The following is a 20,000-nucleotide window of genomic DNA, read 5'->3' as shown; positions in this document are numbered from 1 at the left end:
ATCTCTGACAAACTGCAGTAACTCAATCTGAATAAAGAATAAAAGATGTGAATAAAGAGAATGATCAATCAGATGATAACTTAACAACATAACTAGGTCCAATAAGTGAGTGTGTCCCTAAAATAAGTAGAGAGACTTTGTCATTCTGTTATTGTGGATCATTCAAATGTCAGCTTTCTACAGACATCATCCAAACATTCATACAGCTGTTCATGTCAATAAAGACACCAACATGTTACTGACCTCAGTCAAGATTACACAACCAATACTCTACTGAGCTTTACACACCTGGGAGAGTGTGTGTGTGTGTGTGTGTGTGTGTGTGTGTGTGTGTGTGTGTGTGTGAGTCTGTGTGTGTGTGTGTGTGTGTGTGTGTCTGTGTCTGTGTTTGTGTGAGTCTGTGTGAGTCTGTGTGTGTGTGTGTGTGTGTGTGTGTGTGTGTGTGTGTGTGTGTGTGAGTTTGTGTGTGAGTCTGTGTGTGAGTCTGTGTGTGTGTGTGTTTGTGTGTGTCTGTGTGTGTGTGTGTGTTTGTGTGTGTGTGTGTGTGTTTGTGTGTGTCTGTGTGTGTGTGTGTGTGTGTGTGTGTGTGTGTGTGTGTGTGTGTGTGAGTCTGTGTGTGTGTGTGTGTGTGTGTGTGTGTATGTGTGTGTGTGTGTGTGTGTGTGTGTGTGTCTGTGTTTGTGTGAGTCTGTGTGAGTCTGTGTGTGTGTGTGTGTGTGTGTGTGTGTGTGTGTGTGTGTGTGTCTGTGTGTGTGTGTGTGTGTGTGTGTGTGTGTGTGTGTGTGTGTTTGTCTGTGTCTGTGTGTGTGTCTGTGTGTGTCTGTGTGTGTGTGTGTGTGTGTGTGTGTGTGTGTGTGTATGGTGCGCTGAATGTCCTCCCGTAATCATCTAGATATATTGAACATATTCATGTGAGCAGGTTTTGTCTGTGATGAACATCCTCTGATTCTCATAAATACTTCTCTCTTTAAGCCTCTCATCGTTTCTAATTCTTTGAGAATCAACAGATAAAACTGAAATCCGTCCTTAATATTTTCATACTATCTCCATTTGTTCTACTACAAAGAAGAGAGAAGGCTTGTTTTCAATAGTCTTGCTTGGTTTGTGAGTTTGTAGTTTTATTAAAGTTGAAAACGGTGCACGTTCAGTTTGACTCCAGGGAGGACCTTAGCGAGGTGCCGGGCTTGGCTCCAGGCATTCTGGGGCTGCGCTCACTGAATCTCCGCTGAGGTCTCGACAGATGGACGCTCACAGATGCAGGAGGACGGGGAATTGGATTTATTAACAAACCACATACTGATTAACACCACCGGAGCAGCATTTCTCTACGCCCCGCTGTCTATTGTGCACAAATACAACTTTATAACATGTGTTGGGCCACACAGGCTTAGGACAGTCAAACAATGGACTTGGGTGTTGGGGTTGTATCAAGTCAACTTTGGTTATATTCTTTAATAATTATACTTAATTATTAATAATATAAATAAAATATCATTAAACTATGTTTAATCTCGTTTTGGGGCACCAACCTGTAATCAGGTAAATATAACCAAAATATCACTCAAATCAGTCTCAAATTAGTTATTTAATTACTAATATTATTAATAATGAATAACTATATTTAATAAATTGAAGGCGTGAAATCCGTACACAAAGCCTTCGCACCCAGCTTATATCACAATGCAAATACACCAGTAACCACAAACAACTGCTCTCTTAAATTATAACAGAATTTATTTAAACAAAGCAACATCAACCCAAAATCAATGAACTTAATTAAACAAATAACTATTATAAACTAATCTAAGCAACAAACATTATCAAGCAAAGGCTTGTGGATGAGGTGTAAATGTGTGTGTGTGCAGATGAGTATGTATATAGATATGTGTGTGTGAGAGAGAGAGAGAGAGAGAGAGAGAGAGAGAGGGAAGAAGAAAGGGGGGGAGATGGCTTCGTACCCTCGTGGTCGTTCACGATGGCGCAAACCTAACAAAGACCTGGGTGTGTGCACGTGTGGATGAAAGGGAGAGAGAAGGGGGGGGAAGATTACTTCGTCCCACGTGGTCGCCCTTCCGATGGCACACACCTAACAAAGGCCTAAATGTGGCCTTAAGGTCTAAAAGAGACTGAGTTCGGCCCTACACAATCTGTGTCTCTGAGGCGTCTGGATAGCCGTGAGTGTATAGATATCTGTGCGTAATGGCGCGGTGGTGGAGTTGGTCTCCAGATGTACGTTTACACAGGAATATGTGTGTATGTGTGTGCGTAGAAGGGGAAATAAAAGCGAATAAAAGAGAAATGCGTGCCTGAAGAGGCCGGATCACAGTCCGACTCCCGCGCCACAACTCGGAGTAATTCCCTTCATTAACAGAAACAAACCAATAGCCGAATTCAGGTTAATACATCTTACACTGGCCTTTCTGATCAGAAGAGTAATACCCGGTTATAACGCTGTTACGCTAAACACATATAGGACGCAGCGGTCCGAAACAACAACAAGAGTTTTAAACAGTTAAAACTCAGGACGCAGGTCCAACAAAGATAAAAATTACAGTTTCTGCTTTGATCAACAATTGTTAAAAACACTCTCTAAAGCTAATTCTGCCCAGACCTAATTAAGCCTCACTTGTGAATCGCTTTGTCCGCGATTGGTGAAAGGAAAAGAGTCCGGCGATGGAGCAGATCTTCTGTCCGTCCTGGTGCAGAGGCGTCTGATGGCGGCGAGGGTCCCTTACGGCGAGAGCGGCTTCGTTGGTTCTCCGTCGAGTGGAAAAATGCCCTTTGATGTCCTTTCGTTGCAGGACGGAATAAGACCGTTATCTTTCTGATAATCTGTTATAGTCTGACGCTCTCCGAGAAACTGAGATGCGTTCACTGGACAATCCGAGCTCGGAATTTAGAACACTGCCGGCCGCGGATTACCTGCGCGCCAAAACTTAAAACAAAGGAAGATTGTTGCAGGAAACAGGAGATCTTCTTGGGTCTCCGAGCACCGAAGGTCAGCGCGTGAAAAAGAGCGAGCAATGGAAGTCTTGGAGTTTTGTAGCCTGGCCTGCTCCATGGGGGTCTACCTCAGGTCCCCTCCAATGAGGAGAGAGAGGTTCCGGTCCCCCCTTTACTTCACACGTAGGTGTGAAGTACCGCAGGGGATTCTGGGATTAAGAGTCCTTTTAGGCCTCTTTGTGATCTCAGTGAATAACTCAAATGAGGCTTTTACAGAGGTGCAGGCCCAAGTCCATTGCTTGACTGTTCTAAGCCTGCGTGGCCCAACATCCCCCCTTTGTCCTGAAGAATGGGATTGCGGGTCGCGGTCTTTAGGGCAAATAGGGCCAACAGTCCATGCGTGAGGAGACAAATTTTCAAATAGTTAGTGAGCCAAAAGTCCATACATTTTGAGAGGCATTCGGTCTGGGCAGACACTGAGGCAAAGTCTGGGCAGACTGTCTAACTATGTCTAAAGCTAGGCATAAAACATAACCAGGCATTAGCAAAGCTTTGCTACTCAAGGTGCATTCTTTAACAAAACAAATGAAACAAACAGACAAAAGGAGGGGAGAAAGAGAAGAGTATAAGGTGTAGATTTGTGGGCTAACTCCTAGCCTGGGCAGGAGTAAGCCTGTGGGAAGGTGTTTGTGGCATGTAGGTGTGTAAATGTACATGTACATTATATGTCTCCCTACCAATGTCAAAACACAAAACAGGGACTAGGAAACATTCATGTCGGTAGAGTGACATTGTTGTGTTTCTAGAATGGAGGCTACACCCCCACTCCTATGTGGAGTCAGAATCGGGTTCTCTGTAAGCGAGGGAGTCCTTAGGGAGCTCGTAGGAACTCCGATTATACCTACCCTTCTGTCTCAGACTACGGCCATCCCGAGAGTTCCGTTCGGATCTGGTAGCGATCAGTTCTCCAGGCTGGAGCCTACTCTGTGGTTGAGTCCCACCCCCCTGGCTCTGTTCTCTATTCTGCCGGTGATATGGTCTCTTATTCTTAGCACAAGGCAGCTTGTTGCCCTCACGTGACACGTGGCGTAAGCGTGTCTGCCAAACCGCCTGTGCGAATCTTTTGATCTCTTTCATACTAAGCTGATGTGTACGACTATGCAGGGTGACATCTGAACGCACGCAGCCATGCAGATTGTGCATGAAGATGGACTTGAAAGTTGGGTTCTCTTCCAAACCTGGAGCCTTACGTCCCTGGAAATATGCAGATCTAAGTCGCCAGTAATAATCTTTGGGGGCCTCATGCTTCTGATGCAAGACACTGAAAGCACTAAGAAGGGCAGATGCAGGGTCAATGTAGGTGGAGTATTCCTGGCGCAAAGCATTGCAGAGCGCAGAGTACTGGTATCTGATCTCAGGCTGAAGGGTAGTCGTGAAGTTACGGACACTCTTGGAAGTTGTCTTCCAGATCAGCCTGAGTTTTTCTCTTGTGGATGCATCAGGTACCTCACTGAGACACAGGTTAATCTCTCTGAGGTAATCATCGATGCAGAGGTCTGAGTTATCTGGATCAAACCGCTCTACATCCTGTGCCATAGATTCAATGAGCCTTATGCGCATTCTTTGATCTCTGGGTAGAAGGGAGCCATCCCAGTCATCTGAGGTTTGGATATTCCTCAGCTGTGAATCCTGCAATGGGAACCTACAGGTAGCAGGAGGGGGCCTGGTGTTATCTCTGCCTCTGGGGGCTGAGAAGTCACCCCCCTTCCTATGTGGTGATTCAAACCTGTGAAGGTGTGAAAGGGTGTCACAGTTGTCAGAGAACTGGGGCGTTTCCCCAAGGAGCGGGGCTCCACAGTCAAAATCAGGGAAAACTAGACTTATTTCCTCAGTCCTTGGGTTATCCTGGCTGCTCGGTTCTTTACTGAGCTTTTTCAGCAGGGTTGTTTGATCTCTTAAGGGGCTTGGTCCAGGATCAGAGTCATATCCTGACGATATGTCTTGCTCTATGCTTACCTGTGCTCCCTGAATTAATTCAAAAATGTCCAACACTTTCTGCTTGGCAGTTTGTAAGTGCTGACTAACAGATTTGTTTCCTTTCTGCAAGGATCGGACCTTTGGTGGGAGTGTCCCCATGAAATCACGGACACTCCTAGCCGTAGTCTTCCAGATCTGTTTCAGTTTTTCATGTGAGGACGCATGAGGCAGGTCAAGGAGACAATGGTCAACTTCTCTAAGGTAGTCGTTAATACTTGAATCTGGGCTATCTGGGTCAAAACGCTTCAGATCTTTGGCCTGAGGTTCTATCTACCTGGTTCGCAGGCCCTGACCCGAAGGCTGGCAAGGGTCGTCCGATTCGTCTGACGAATCGTAAGCCCTGTGGTTGTCACGGTAGTAGAGTTGTAACCGTGGCGGGGTTTGTGTTCGGCTCAGACGTGGCCGTCTATCGTGGGACAGGTAGCGTTCGGTGCCCAATTGGGCCCGTGTCTCCTCCCTGTCTCTAGGGGGAGTAAAGCCTCTCATCCTGCGGGGTGAGGGTTCTCTTCGCTCAAAGCATATGGCGGAACGCGGGGGCCCTTCCTCTTTACTCATCCTACTCTTTACCGGGTGGTCTGAGGACATGGGCGCTTTTGTGCCTGGGTCGACCCGGCGGTGCCTTCCCCTCTCCTCCAGATCCTGCAACATGTCTGTCTCCCTCCTCCAGGGGCTTGGTTCGGTCTCCCATCCTTCATCTGAGGTTTCCTCATCTGATCTGGGGGCTGAAGTCCTTCTCTGCCTGTCCTGAACTCTGGGTACCATATCACTTCGTTTCCTCTGTTCGGCCAGTTTGCTGCTTTCGTGCAGTGTTTCGGTCCCAAGTCCATTGCTTGACTGGTCTAAGCCTGCGTGGCCCAACATGGGCCTGCACCTCTGTAAAAGCCTCATTTGAGTTATTCACTGAGATCACAAAGAGGCCTAAAAGGACTCTTAATCCCAGAATCCCCTGCGGTACTTCACACCTACGCGTGAAGTAAGTGGGGACCGGAACCTCTCTCTCCTCATTGGAGGGGACCTGAGGTAGACCCCCCATGGAGCAGGCCAGGCTACAAAGCTCCAAGACTTCCATTGTTCTTTCTCTTTCCACACGCTGACTTCAAGTGTTCGGAGACACAAGCTCACCTCCTGTTTCCTGCAACAATCTTCCTTTGTTTTAAGTTTTGGCGCGCAGGTAATCCGCGGCCGGCAGTGTTCTAAATTCCGAGCTCGGATTGTCCAGTGAACGCATCTCAGTTTCTCAGAGAGCGTCAGACTATAACAGATTATCAGAAAGATAACGGTCTTATTCCGTCCTGCAACGAAAGGACATCAACGGACATCTTTCCACTCGACGGAGAACCAACGAAGCCGCTCTCGCCGTAAGGGACCCTCGCCGCCATCAGACGCCTCTGCACCAGGACGGACAGAAGATCTGCTCCATCGCCGGACTCTTTTCCTTTCACCAATCGCGGACAAAGCGATTCACAAGTGAGGCTTAATTAGGTCTGGGCAGAATTAGCTTTAGAGAGTGTTTTTAACAATTGTTGATCGAAGCAGAAACTGTAATTTTTATCTTTGTTGGACCTGTGTCCTGAGTTTTAACTGTTTAAAACTCTTGTTGTTGTTTCGGACCGCTGCGTCCTATATGTGTTTAGTGTAACAGCGTTATAACCGGGTATTACTCTTCTGATCAGAAAGGCCAGTGTAAGCCGTATTAACCTGAATTCGGCTATTGGTTTGTTTCTGTGAATGAAGGGAATTACTCCGAGTTGTGGCGCGGGAGTCGGACTGTGATCCGGCCTCTTCAGGCACGCATTTCTCCTTTATTCTCTTTTATTCTCTTTTATTTCCCCTTCTACGAACATACACATACACACATATTCCCGTGTAAACGTACATCTGGAGACCAACTCCACCACCGCGCCATTACGCACAGAGATCTATACACTCGCGGCTATCCAGACGCCTCAGAGACACAGATCGTGTAGGGCCGAACTCAGTCTCTTTTAGACATTAAGGCCACATTTAGGCCTTTGTTAGGTGTGCGCCATCGGAAGGGCGACCACGTGGGACGAAGTAATCTCCCCCCCCCTTCTCTCTCCCTTTCATCCACACACGCACGCACCCAGGTCTTTGTTAGGTTTGCGCCATCGTGAACGACCACGTGGGTACGAAGCCATCTCCCCCCCTTTTCTTCTTCCCCCTCTCTCTCTCTCTCTCTCTCTCTCTCTCTCTCTCACACACACACACACACACACATTCACACCCCTTCCACAAGCCTTTGCTTGATAATGTTTGTTGCTTAGATTAGTTTATAATAGTTATTTGTTTAATTAAGTTCATTGATTTTGGATTGATGTTGCTTTGTTTAGTTGTTTGTGATTACTGGTGTATTTACATTGTGATATAAGCTGGGTGCGAAGGCTTTGTGTACGGATTTCACGCCTTCAATTTATTAAATATAGTTATTCATTATTAATAATACTAGTAATTAAATAACTAATTTGAGACTGATTTGAGTGATATTTTGGTTATATTTACCTGATTACAGGTTGGTGCCCTAAAACGAGATTAAACATAGTTTAATGATATTTTATTTATATTATTAATAATTAAGTATAATTATTAAAGAATATAACCAAAGTTGACTTGATACAACCCCAACACATGTACAAGAAAAAAACACACAACTTTGAGAAATGAGGTCTGGTAGACCGGTGGCTTTGTTAAGTTGGCTCCCCGGCTATCGGTACTGTTGCCCGGCTTGAGTACGAGACATCAGTCCGGCAGGATTTTGAACTTGTCAGGCCCGGGGCAGAGGGCATCAGCGTCCTGTTGATATAGATAACATCGCCTAAAGTGACTGAACAATAAATTAATCACACATGGAGCTCAGCATAAGTTTAGACAGGAAGACTGGTTATATTCTTTCACTCATTCATTCATCCTTTCACTTCAACCTAAACCACTTCCTCTGTCTCCCTTCTCTGGTGATCAGCTGTTTATGGGCGTTTTTTCTTCAAGTGATCAACCAATCAGATTTGGGCACAACCTCTCCCATCCAATCATTCTGCAGCAGCAAAAAGGCTAAAACAACTCTCTCTCTTCCGCAGCCCTTCTGTCTTTTCAGGCAACCGCTGTAACGCACCAACGCCCCAGGCACCTCCATTCCAGCTCAGCAGAGTCCAGATCAGGCTCGGATACCAATCCCTCATCGCAGCTCCCATTCATCTTCACCACCACCAGTGTCTAGACTCCATAGGGGGGTCTCCTAACCTGCTGTCGGCTTCATTACCTTCCGAGCGTGAAGTCGTCACGATGGAGTCTAATCCCCAAAACACTTTGCACATTCCAAATTAATTGTTGCACATTTATTGTAAATAAATAATTGTTCATTCTCAAGTAAGTCTCTCCTGATTGAAGTCTGTAAGTCAGGCTGTAAGTCAGGCTGTGTGTAGTACTTACACAACACACGTGTGTGTGTACATGTGGCTGAAACATTCCGTCATTGTGTGTGTGTGTGTGTGTGTGTGTGTGTGTGTGTACTTCATAATAAAATATATATCTGTTAAATCACCAGGTAATGGAGTCTCTAGAGCTGTCAGTATTTAAATATCAAAGCGTACACTTTTAGGTTATCTCAAGAAATAGCTGATAAAGATGGCAGATACAGTATATCATCATATCAGGTTTCTTACTAAATGTGAAGTGCACTCTAGTGAATGCCTACGCTCCTAATAAAGGTAAAGCTGAATTTCTTTCCAAGTTGAATGTGATTCCATCTCAATAACCCAGTCAGTGATCCGGTTGTGGATAGGCCTGGCCGCCCACTTCCATCTGATGGTGCGTTATCAGCAGCACTTCATGAATTAGGCTAAAGGACATTTTGGCAATGACTGACATATGGCGTGTTGTAAATCCTACAGCCCGTGAATACACATTTTATTCTAATGCTCATAACTCATACTCTCGGATTGATTATCTATTTTATCACAATCTATGGTGGAGAATGTGATTGACAGCAATATACATAATATGATTATTTCAGAACACACCCCCTTATCTGCTCTCCTCTCTCTTTCTGTAAATAACCATAAAAGTAAGCAGTGAAGATTTAACAATTCTTTACTTAAAGACAAAGAGTTTGTGTCCTTGATAAATGAGATAAACGAGTATATGTAGCAGAACAAGATGCAGACGAACTGACAAACTCTGTACTCTGCACTCGTTAAGGTTCATCACAGATTAAACCTGCTCACATGAATATGTTGAACAAACACACAGAGTGTCTTTGATGTAAACAGTCATCTTCAGGTATTTCACTGTCAGGCATCAAATGTTTCCAAACCAACAGACTTGAATTGATCCTTCAGCGTTGATCACTGCAGTCTGATCAGCTCTGTGTGGAGTTCAACTTCTTTAACTAAGTAAACTCAGTTAAACCACTTTTGATATGAGTCTGGCAGTCCGTTCTTCTACGTGTCCGCACTATCGTGATCTAACTCTGTCACTGACTTTTTATGCGCCATGAATCTGTGCCATCTCCGTGCGCAATTCAAGGAAGAATTTTAGCGCTGCTCCGGGGTTAAACCAGCGGACCTCTGTATGATTGGACAGCCTGTGCGTGATATTGTTTTCAGATAAGAATGAAATGTTCAGTAATAGTTATATTTTTACAGTCTGATTAAAGCTGGTGATAAAGGCACAACAGCAGGCTACTGCATTTAGAAGTGATGTCACGCTGAAACTTTTAGGTGATCAACACAACACGCTCACCTCTGGGTGACCTAAAAATGAACCATCTGTAAATAAAATCAGTTAATATTCATTTTAATTTACTGTTTTTACAATAACCAGAGGTAAAATAAGTCTATCATCAGGCTCAATGCCGGTGTCCACAAACTACACTGGATGTGAGGAGACGGTCTGGGCCGTTACGCAGGACAGAGAGGATTGTTTTTTATTTGCACGAGCTGCTCTTTGTGGCTCACTCCATAGGAAGCTTTGTTATCATTAGTAAAACTTTTGTTTTCCATCAGTGAAGACAGGAGAAACTGGTAAGAAGTGTGGACAGAACTGAAGACCGTCATGATGAGCGCGCAGTGCAGCGGTGTGCCTGTCGTTAAGTCTCGTAGCTTTGATGAAATTCTGGCAACTTGTGAGCAAATAAAACTAAAGAAATATCGCTCCTTCGATCTCTCTTGAAAACCTGCATTCTGTGTCACCTCTCTCAGGTGTTCAGCCTGTTTTCTGATGTGATGTATTACCAGAGTAATGCAGGAGCTCGGCCACTCGTCTTTTTTATGATTCTCCCTGCTGAGAAAATAGTTCAAAGTGCCCTGTTTAATTAATTTTAGTATGATGATATCAACCTTTACGTTGCTCATTATAGGTTTTAAAACAATTCAGGGAAAATAAGCATTACAAAAATTTCATTTATAAAAAAATAAAATAATTTTTCAATACATTTCCTCCTTCTTCCCAAAACGTCTCACGGGCCAGATTAAACCTGCTGTTGGGCCGTATGTTTAACATCCCTGCCCTAAGATAAGAGTTAGCCCTAACCCTAACCCAAAAAACAAAGACGATCGTCTGCAACGAAAAGTGAACTAAGTAAACATCTGTAATATTTATTCTAGTTATAGAGAAGACATTCAATCAAAGAGTCTTCAATTTCCTTTGACACTTTCAGAATCTCACAGTGTCACAAACATCTCAGACAAAACAAGTGTTTGACTTTATTTTTATGTCTGATGGTTGAAATTGGAATGATTGTTTTTCTTTGTTTAATTATTCATAATTTATCTAAAAATCAGCTGTTCAGGTGGTAAAGAGTGAAATATACAACAAGTTATTTTTTTATATATATTTAGGTTTAAAATGTAAGGCTTTAAATTGCTACCACTCTGTGGATAAAACCACAGAAGAAGAAAATGGACTTAGGCATTAAGATCCTCAGTGTGGATCATTTGATTATCAGCCTGAAGTCTACAGTTTAGTTTCACATCATATGAATCTGAACAGAGAAATGAAACCTGTTGTCTTACCTCAGAGTCTCCAGTCTACAGTTTGGATTCTGCAGTCCAGAACAAAGCAGCTTCACTCCTGAATCCTGCAGCTCGTTGTCAGTCAGGTTCAGCTCTCTCAGATGGGAGGGGTTGGACTTCAGAGCTGAGGCCACGACTTCACAGTGAGTCTCTGACAGTCCACAGTTAGAAAACCTGTCATGACATTAATGGTACATAATATGTTATTTAAAGGAATGTCTTAATATTTTGACAAATTGTGTTCAATCACATCAGAGGTTCAGCTAATCTGAACTCACTTTAGTTAACAAACATTTCTATCACTTGTAAACGTGTGTGTGTGTGTGTGTGTGTGTGTGTGTGTGTGTGTGTGTGTGTGTGTGTGTGTCTTAGCGATGCTCCGTCATGAAGACAGCAGAGAGAGGAGCAGGGAAAAGTAACTGCAGCTACAACAAATGTGTTTAATACTTGTAGCCTAGTTTTAAATAAAGTATAGCATAGTTATACATGAATGATGGGTAAAACATTTACCCGCCCTGTGGCGGATAGCCCTAAAATTTACTTGCCAAAAAGAAAATGTACGTGTTTGGCGGTTGTTCATTTCAGACCCTGCGTATACGTCATTACATCATACATAATATCAAATCAAGGCTTATAGTATTCAAGTAATAGACTATTAATGACAGGAAATGTTTCAACATTTAAAGAAAATACTGACATGCTCTTTGTCTCGCTTTTTAACAGAGAAAAAAGTTTATTTTAGATCTTTAACTTTACTATTTGGAGGCTGGAACGAGTTTTCATTGTAGCCATGTAGGCTAACTCATTTAGCTGCAATCTGCTCATAGAGTCAGAGCAGAACAAACAGCAGACCGGGGACTCAATTTATGTTGTTTGTTGTCACAAATTGTAAAGAACTGTGGCTTAAGAATCAGGCTGTGTTAACTTGTCACTGTGTAGCTTTATTCTGAACTCACACACTGCACGTAACAACAATGCACTCTATCAGGTACGGTGGCTGAGGAGGATCACAGTGCAAAGTCGCACTTCACAATAGCGCTTCTAGCACTATAACGATACATTACACAAATCGCTCTGTTACGTTTATTTTATTTACCCCTAACCCCCCGTTACATGCAACTTTGTTAAAGCTAACTAGAGAAAGAAATCTTGTTTTTGAAGCTTATAGCAAATTGATTGGGGGGGGGTTGTAGATACATTTCCGTTCTGCACGCAGAGAGAAACAGTGTTTCATTGTTTCTTGGTCTGTGGTCGTCTTGTGTCTCTGTTCCAGATGTTAATTCAGATGTTTTCTTTTTTGGTGTTTTCACCTGGCTCTGTCAGAGACTCAGAGACATGAGTGGAGAGCTCTCTATAAAGCACCTCTAACAAAGAGGGGTGGTGATCTGCAGTGGAGGATTCTTCATGGCAGTATTGCTGTGAATAGTTTTGTGTCTGTGATTAATCCTGATGTTGTAGATACATGTCTGTTCTGAACGCAGAGAGAAACGGTGTTTCATTGTTTGTTGGAGGGTGGTCGTCTTGTGTCTCTGTTCCAGATGTTAATTCAGATGTCAGATTGTCAATTGTTTAATTTCCTGCTAGGTCAGGCAAAGATGGCTGTGTACCTGAGCAGGAGAAACAAGATAGAAGGATCTTTGGATGCTGATGTAAAGATTTTTTATGTTTGTATGTTAAAAGCTCGTCTGAAACTAGATTTCAGTTTCTTCAGTTTGTCAAACAATCTAGAAGAGTTTGAAGACACTTGGTGCATCAAACGTGTTTTATGTTCTGTTAAAAATGATGATTTGGTTTTTAGTAACATTTTGATTTGATTTTGGTTTTATTTTATTTTATTTTATTTTATTTTATTTTATTTTATTTTGTTTTATTTTTGAGTGATTGGCTGTTTGTTATTTGTGTTTTTTTTAAATACTTTGAGCAATTAAATGAAGTTTGAAAAATCAAAAAAAAAAAATCTATCTCCCTTTCTCTCTCTCTCCCTCTTTCTCCCTCTCTCTCTCGCTCTCTCTTTATCTCTCTCTCCCCCTTGTTATTAAACAAGAGTAAAGTCTTTGACCTGCTTTTTGTAAAGCGTCTTGAGATGACACTTGTTATGAATCTTCATTTTTGCGGTTACCATGACAGCCCTAGTTGTAATGATAATAATATTTATTGTAACAATAATCACTATTGTTATTACTGACACTAATAGGATGATAAAAGAAAAATAGTAAACGTAGGGATTATTATGAAACAAATGACCTGTGACCTTGAAGTTGGTAAACACTAGATCTAAAAAAAGACATATTTCACTCACAGCATTTAAAGCAGTTCAAGAGAACTTATAACAAAATACAAGTGACTGAAGAGTTTGTTAATATTTCAGATAAACACTGTTTTCAAAAACCTAGATATTGTATAGTATATATTTGAAGAACTAAACGACTTATTTTTACTCATATTTAATCACATCTGGACTTACTCTGCCTTCCTGCAGTTCCTCACAGCTGGAATCAGTCTCAGTTGTCCCTGGTCTGATGTATTGTACTTATTTAGGTTCAGCTCATCCAGAACCTCCTCTGACATCTGCAGCATGTAGGCCAGAGCAGAGCAGTGGATATCAGAGAGTTCATTCTCTGATCTGTTCTCTGACTTCAGGAACTCTTGGATCTCCTGATGGACTGAGAGGTCGTTCATCTCTGTCAGACAGTGGAAGATGTTGATGCTTCTGTCAGGAGAGATATCTTTACTGTTCATCTCCTTTAGGTTGTTGATGACTCTCTGGATCATTTTCTGACTGTTGTCTCTCCAACCCAGCAGGACTCCTAAGAGTCTCTGGTTGGACTCCAGAGTGAGGCCATGAAGGAAGCGAACAAACAGGTCCAGGTGACCATTTTTACTTTTCAGGGATTTCTCCATGGCACTCCTCAGGAAGACATCCAGGGATACGTCATCACTTTCAGGAGTTTGAAAAAGGATCCTGATGTCTTTAAGGAAAGCCTTCACTACACCTCTCTTCCTGTTTGTCAAACAGTGGAACTTGTAGACTGCAGCCAGGAACTCCTGAACACTCAGATGAACAAAGCAGTAGACTGTTTTCTGGAAGATCACACACTCTGTTTTGAAGATCTCTGTACAAACTCCTGAGTACACAGAGGCCTCTGTGACATCCAGACCACAACGCTCCAGGTCTTCTTGGTAGAACATGATGTTTCCTTTCTCCAGATGTTCAAACGCCAGCCTCCCCAGCTTCAGAAGAACTTCCCTGTCAGCCTCCACCAGCTCATGTGGACTCATCTGAAGTCCCTCATCATACTTGTTCTTCTTCCTCTTTGTCTGAACCAGCAGGAAGTGTGAGTACATGTCAGTCAGGGTCTTGGGCAGCTCTCCTCTCTGCTCTGTGCTCATCATGTGCTCCAGAACTGTGGCAGTGATCCAGCAGAAGACCGGGATCAGACACATGATGTGGAGGCTCCTGGATGTCTTGATGTGTGAGATGATTCTGCTGGACAGATCTTCATCATCACTGAACCTCTTCCTGAAGTACTCCTCCTTCTGGGCTTCAGTGAAGCCTCGTAGTTCTGTTAGCCTGTCAACACATGAAGGAGGGATCTGATTGGCTGCTGCAGGTCGAGAAGTTATCCAGATGAGAGCTGAGGGGAGCAGATTCCCCTTGATGAGGTTTGTCAACAGTGTGTTTAACGGTGATTTCTGTATGACATCAGACACAACCTCCATGTTTGTGAAGTCCAACGACGGTCTGCTTTCATCCAGGCCGTCAAAGATGAACAACAGTTTACAGACAGCGAGCGTCTCTGCTGTGACCTTCTGTAATGTTGGATGGAAAACACGGAGCAGCTCAAGAAGACTGTACTCCTTATCTCTGATCAAGTTCAGCTCCCTGAATGAAAGCAGGATCACCAGACTGAGGTCTTGGTTCTCTGAGCCGTCTGCCCAGTCCAGAGTGAACTTCTGCACTGAGAAGGTTTTTCCAACACCAGCGACGCCGTTTGTCAGAACCACTCTGATGGGTTTCTCTTGGTCGGGTTGAGCTTCTGTCTTTTGGTTCTGTTGGTCGGGTTGAGCTTCTGTCTTTTGGTTCTGTTGGTCGTGTTGAGCTTCTGTCTTTAGGTTCTGTTGGTCGGGTTGAGCTTCTGTCTTTTGGTTCTGTTGGTCGGGTTGAGCTTCTGTCTTTTGGTTCTGTTGGTCGGGTAAGGCTTTAAAGATGTCCTGACACTTGATTGGAGTCTCATGGAGGGTCTTCTTTTTAGAGTCTGTCTCAAGCTGTCTCACCTCATGTTGGGTGTTCACCTCTTCACTCTGTCCCTCTGTGATGTAGAGCTCAGTGTAGATCCTGTTGAGGAGGGTTCTACTTCCTGTTTCATCACTTCCTTCAGTCACATGTTCACATCTCTTCCTCAGACTGATCTTAAGTTCATCTGTAACCTCCTGCAGACCTCTATCTGCTGAAAGAGAAGAAACATATCCTGAGACTGGATTTATAAAATGATCAAATCAACAATTGTCATTATTACACATTAAGCAAACTGCATGACACAAAAACATCCCTGTAATAAATGTGTGCTGCTACAAGAGAAATAAAATATACTGAATATAAACTGACAGCAAGAATCAGATAAAATGTAAATGTTTCATTTAACTATATATCAATGAAAATACTAACTGCTTTGTCTTGTTTTTAGACACAATGACTTCAGTCTTATTTATTACAGTGCTGGACTTACTGGATCTCTGCAGTCCTCGTTCTCCACACTGGGGACAGGAGGACTCTCCTGATGAAGTAGACTGGTCCCAGTATGAGGTGAGACACTGTCTACAGAACCAGTGTCCACATCTGGTAGAAACTGGATCTCTTAGGACACACTGACACAAAGCACAGCTGGACAGCTGCTCCTCCACAGAAACAGACCCCTTTGTTATTCTGTGGAGATAAGGGAAATCATAAAGCCGTGAAAACTGACACTGACATTTAGAAACCAGTGGTGGACTAAATCAAATAAAGACACAAAAAGCAGTGTTTTAAAAAGGTGTGCCATGTCCTCCGCAGTGAGCATGTGCAGAAGTCTGTCTGTGTAACCATAGAGTCTACCATCTGAGTCCAATAACTGACCTACAAGTGTGATGTTATTTTCAACCAGTTTTCAAAAAACAGGGATTCATTTTTGTAGAGAATGTCCTTATTGTTCCAGAAAGTTCCAAAAAGTTCAAACCCACACTCAAATTTAAGGTGCACCTTATATTTTGCTCCGTGGTGATAACTACTCCCAGGTATGTGACCTGGTCATTCACTGGATTGTTACAAATATGGGGAACATTACAATCTTTGACAGCCATAAGTTCAAAGTGTTTAATATTTAGGTTGAGACCTGAGACCTTTGAAAAGTTATTAATCAGCTTTATAGAGAGCTGCACACTGAGCATGTGCAGGAGCTGTGTCACGACCTGCACACTGAGCATGTGCAGGAGCTGTGTCACGACCTGCACACTGAGCATGTGCAGGAGCTGTGTCACGACCTGCACACTGAGCATGTGCAGGAGCTGTGTCACGACCTGCACACTGAGCATGTGCAGGAGCTGTGTCACGACCTGCACACTGAGCATGTGCAGGAGCTGTGTCATGAGTTAAAAAAATAAGTAATGTAAAATCTGAAATATAAGTTGCACTGGTATAAGACGCGCTGTGTTTTTGAAGGTCTCTCAGAGAGAAAATAAAGTTTACACTGTCTTCCTGCGTTACAGTTTTTATTGTGTTCAGCGAAGTCCAAAACCTGCAGTTACTGTTCAGCTCTGTCACCCTTTTAGTCTGTTTTCTCTTTGTGGAGTCTGCTCTCCTACCAGCTACAGTACGGTAGTCGAGCTCTCAGCCTGCAGGGAAAGTTGTGAAGCAGAGACTCCTAGCTTGCGAGCTCTCTGCCCGACTCTGCTTGTTTCTCTTTAACTTTAATAAAGGACTCTTTCAATCAAAAGAGCGTTCAACAAGGTTTATTTATGGAACAATATCCTACAGTTTTCTGTAAATTCATTATTTTGACCTCTTGAGGGAAAAGTTTTGAAAACGTAGCGCAGCCAGACTGGTCTGTGTCGCTGTCTTTCCCAGAACAGCGTGCAATCAGCTCTTAATACACTGAGGGCCTGATTTACTAAAGTCCCAAGTAAAGAGTACTAAACTGTGTGTTCACTCCAAAAAATTGCACGTTTGGTGAGTGTGTGTGTGCAAACCTTGTGGAGGCGGTACTATTTAAGTTGGGTTTTTGTGTGTTCTACTGGTTTACGTCATGGAGAGTTTGGACGGAAAGCAGGACGACGGCAAGCGCAAAATAGGTCTCAGTGGAAGAGGCAAATGAACGTACAGTATTTTTGAGTTCTAGCAGATAAAACTGAATATTACAAAAATAAAATTTGGCTTATAAGAAAACCTCTGCATTAAACAGGGCCTCTGTTTTCTTCATCTTTTGAAGATGAATTGTCATACATTGTGCAGGAGGTGTGAGCTGTGTCCTCTGTGGCGCTCAGGCGCGACACTCGGCACATTGTTGAGCACCAGACAGCTGGCCAGCGCTGTGTCTGATCGGACATAAACGCTCTTCCTAAGAGTTATCTAAGACGGGGGTACAAGCAGTGGTGAGGTTCCCCCAGTCAAGCGTAGCAGCAGCGGGCTTTAGAGGGAGGAGACGAGCGCACTATGGAGAGGAGCGCACCAGAGGGCACGAGCTGGGGGAGAGATGCACAACCTGAGAAAAAGGAAATCCCCAGTTTAAAATAAAATGTTGGTGAGAAGAGGGAAATATGAAGAAATAAACATCAGTGTTGAAATTCTTTAGAATGCAGAGGCTGTGAATGTTCAGTTTTCTTTAAATAGGCAACAATATAGTTTAATCATGGTGTTTCCTGCTGTCATTCCAAACTTATTAACATGTGTGGGGAATAACGTGATCTGTATGCCTTCTTTTGTTGTGTCTATGTCTCCTCCTAACTTCAATAACAGCAGTCTGTTGTGTGTAACACTGGTCTCCTGGGTTAGCACCTTCTTTTCAAAGGTGTTAAATTCAGACACCGTCACAATCACCTCAGTTTTTGTCTGCTTGGTAAATCACAATGCGTGTACTAACTTAACTTGTTTTCATTTTCTCCTTTCTAGGACAGAAACGCCCCATATTGAATATTCATTAAGTCAAACGTACTAAATGGACAATGCGTGTTGTTTTGTTCATATGAAAGATTCAGTCCTCACAGCACGCCGTTAGTAGATCAGTTAACACATTTTTTGTGGGTGGTATCAAGTTTGCACACGTTTTAAGACACACAAACCTTTAGTAAATCAGGCCCAATGAATGGGGATGGTTTTTTAATCGCGTCCGGCCGCACCCAGTGATGGTGACTTCTGCACCCGCGGTAATGATGGTTCATGTGTCAACATTTTATACTGGTATATTAGTAAGACCCAGCCAACTTTTAAGTGCATCTTACACCGGATTTTACGGTACTTCAGTAAAAATAAAAAGATCTCATTGTGTAGTCATGTTAGAAAACATTAAAAAAGACAAACAAAGAGTGGACACAACAGAAAACATGATTCAAAGAAAACGATCACAGCAGATCTCACTAAACTTCAGGATCAGTTTAAAAGACTACTTCCTGCAGAATCACAGAGAAGACGACTAGATACACAACCAAAGAGTCAATACTGAAATCATATTATCTTATCTATAAACATATAATACATATATAGAATCCTTAGTATGTTGTTATGAGTTCAGTGACTTTCTCTGTATGATCACTGTGTGCAGGTTGATGATTAAAAACAAGAAAATCAACACATTGTGGAGTTCAGGACTCTTTCTTTTAGTTTGACAGTTTGGTGATTAAAAAAAGTTCTCTTACTGTGGATCTGAGGGTCCTGGTTCATTACTGAAGTTTAGAGGACGAGCTTTAGACCGGTAACTCTTCATAGAGAGACAGCTGGACAGAGGAGACTCTGCTCTGTCCTCCTCTTTGCCCCCTCGATTACCCATCTTGTGATCTCCAGATTTATCAGAGGACAATAAAAGACGTTCATGCAGGTAAAACAACCTGAGGACAAAATAACAAACAGGTGAGATACAAGCAGGAAAAATGTGAAAGACGGAGATGGTCAAGTGTCCACATCTCATTACCTGATGTGATCCTTCATTTGATTTTCTCTTCCTTCCTGTCTGCCTAAGTACCTGATGCAGCACCTCAGTGCAGTTTGTTTTGATCCTAACATGATTTGTCCGTCTGATCTGCCCTGAATAATGCCAATAACAAGACATTGAGTCTTAAACTTTAAACATTAAACTAACATGTTAGTATTCAACAGCAACCATGACCTTTAGGACATTTGGACAACTAGAAGTGTATAAAACAGGGTTGGAAATCAGCACTCGTCACATACGGGTGTCTTTTTGCAGTGGCGGGTGAATTTGCTCAACCTACCGACCACAGTGGCAGAGCGAGGGTCACAATGGTGCTCTATATGCTGGAATGGCTTTGCTTGGTGTAACATGATTAACAGAGCACAGACTAGCATCTCTTTAACAGCGGGTCAACCAGCTTCAGGTGTGTTTAAACTGACGCCTCGCTGTCTCAAGTCCAACATGATGAAAAGAAGAGCGCTGTGGCGTTGATTTGGGCTCAAAGGAGCAGCTGTAAATACTATAACTTCAGACATTTGTCTTGGGCTCAAAGTGCTGCACACATTCAGCGGCCTCACAGTAGAATCCATAAAAACAATAGAAAAACACATCGACATGTCAACAGAAAAGTACAGACCCATGTATAAAACACAACATATATTGCACATTACCCATATAGAGAAAAAGATATCAAAATATAAAAGCATGTAAGAACATCATGACGCCATGATGTTTCTGCTGGAAATGTCCAATGATGAAATGGTGAAACAGACAGTGGCTTATCTTAGAATTTATTGGGCCGAGGTCAGACAACAGCAACAGAACACAAATGGCTGAC

The 20,000-nt window shown here is 43.0% G+C and overlaps 1 protein-coding gene across 7 annotated transcripts in view; it reads right to left on the bottom strand.

Annotated features, from left to right (window-relative positions):
• The window catches only part of LOC114922082 (NLR family CARD domain-containing protein 3-like), a 231,287-nt gene that overhangs the window by 10,243 nt on the left and 201,044 nt on the right, over nucleotides 1-20,000 (bottom strand). For all 7 annotated transcript variants that reach the window (XM_065954446.1, XM_065954453.1, XM_065954449.1 and 4 more), the window contains one exon: nucleotides 1-27. This exon is cut by the window's left edge and continues 147 nt beyond it. In XM_065954446.1, coding sequence (XP_065810518.1) covers nucleotides 1-27 — 27 coding nt within the window. The remainder of the gene's footprint in view (nucleotides 28-20,000) is intronic.

Source organism: Labrus bergylta, chromosome 4, assembly GCF_963930695.1.
Source record: "Labrus bergylta chromosome 4, fLabBer1.1, whole genome shotgun sequence".
NCBI classification, from domain to species: domain Eukaryota; kingdom Metazoa; phylum Chordata; class Actinopteri; order Labriformes; family Labridae; genus Labrus; species Labrus bergylta.
The sequence above is the reverse complement of the archived record's forward strand: the minus strand, read 5'-3'. Positions and strand labels throughout refer to the sequence as shown.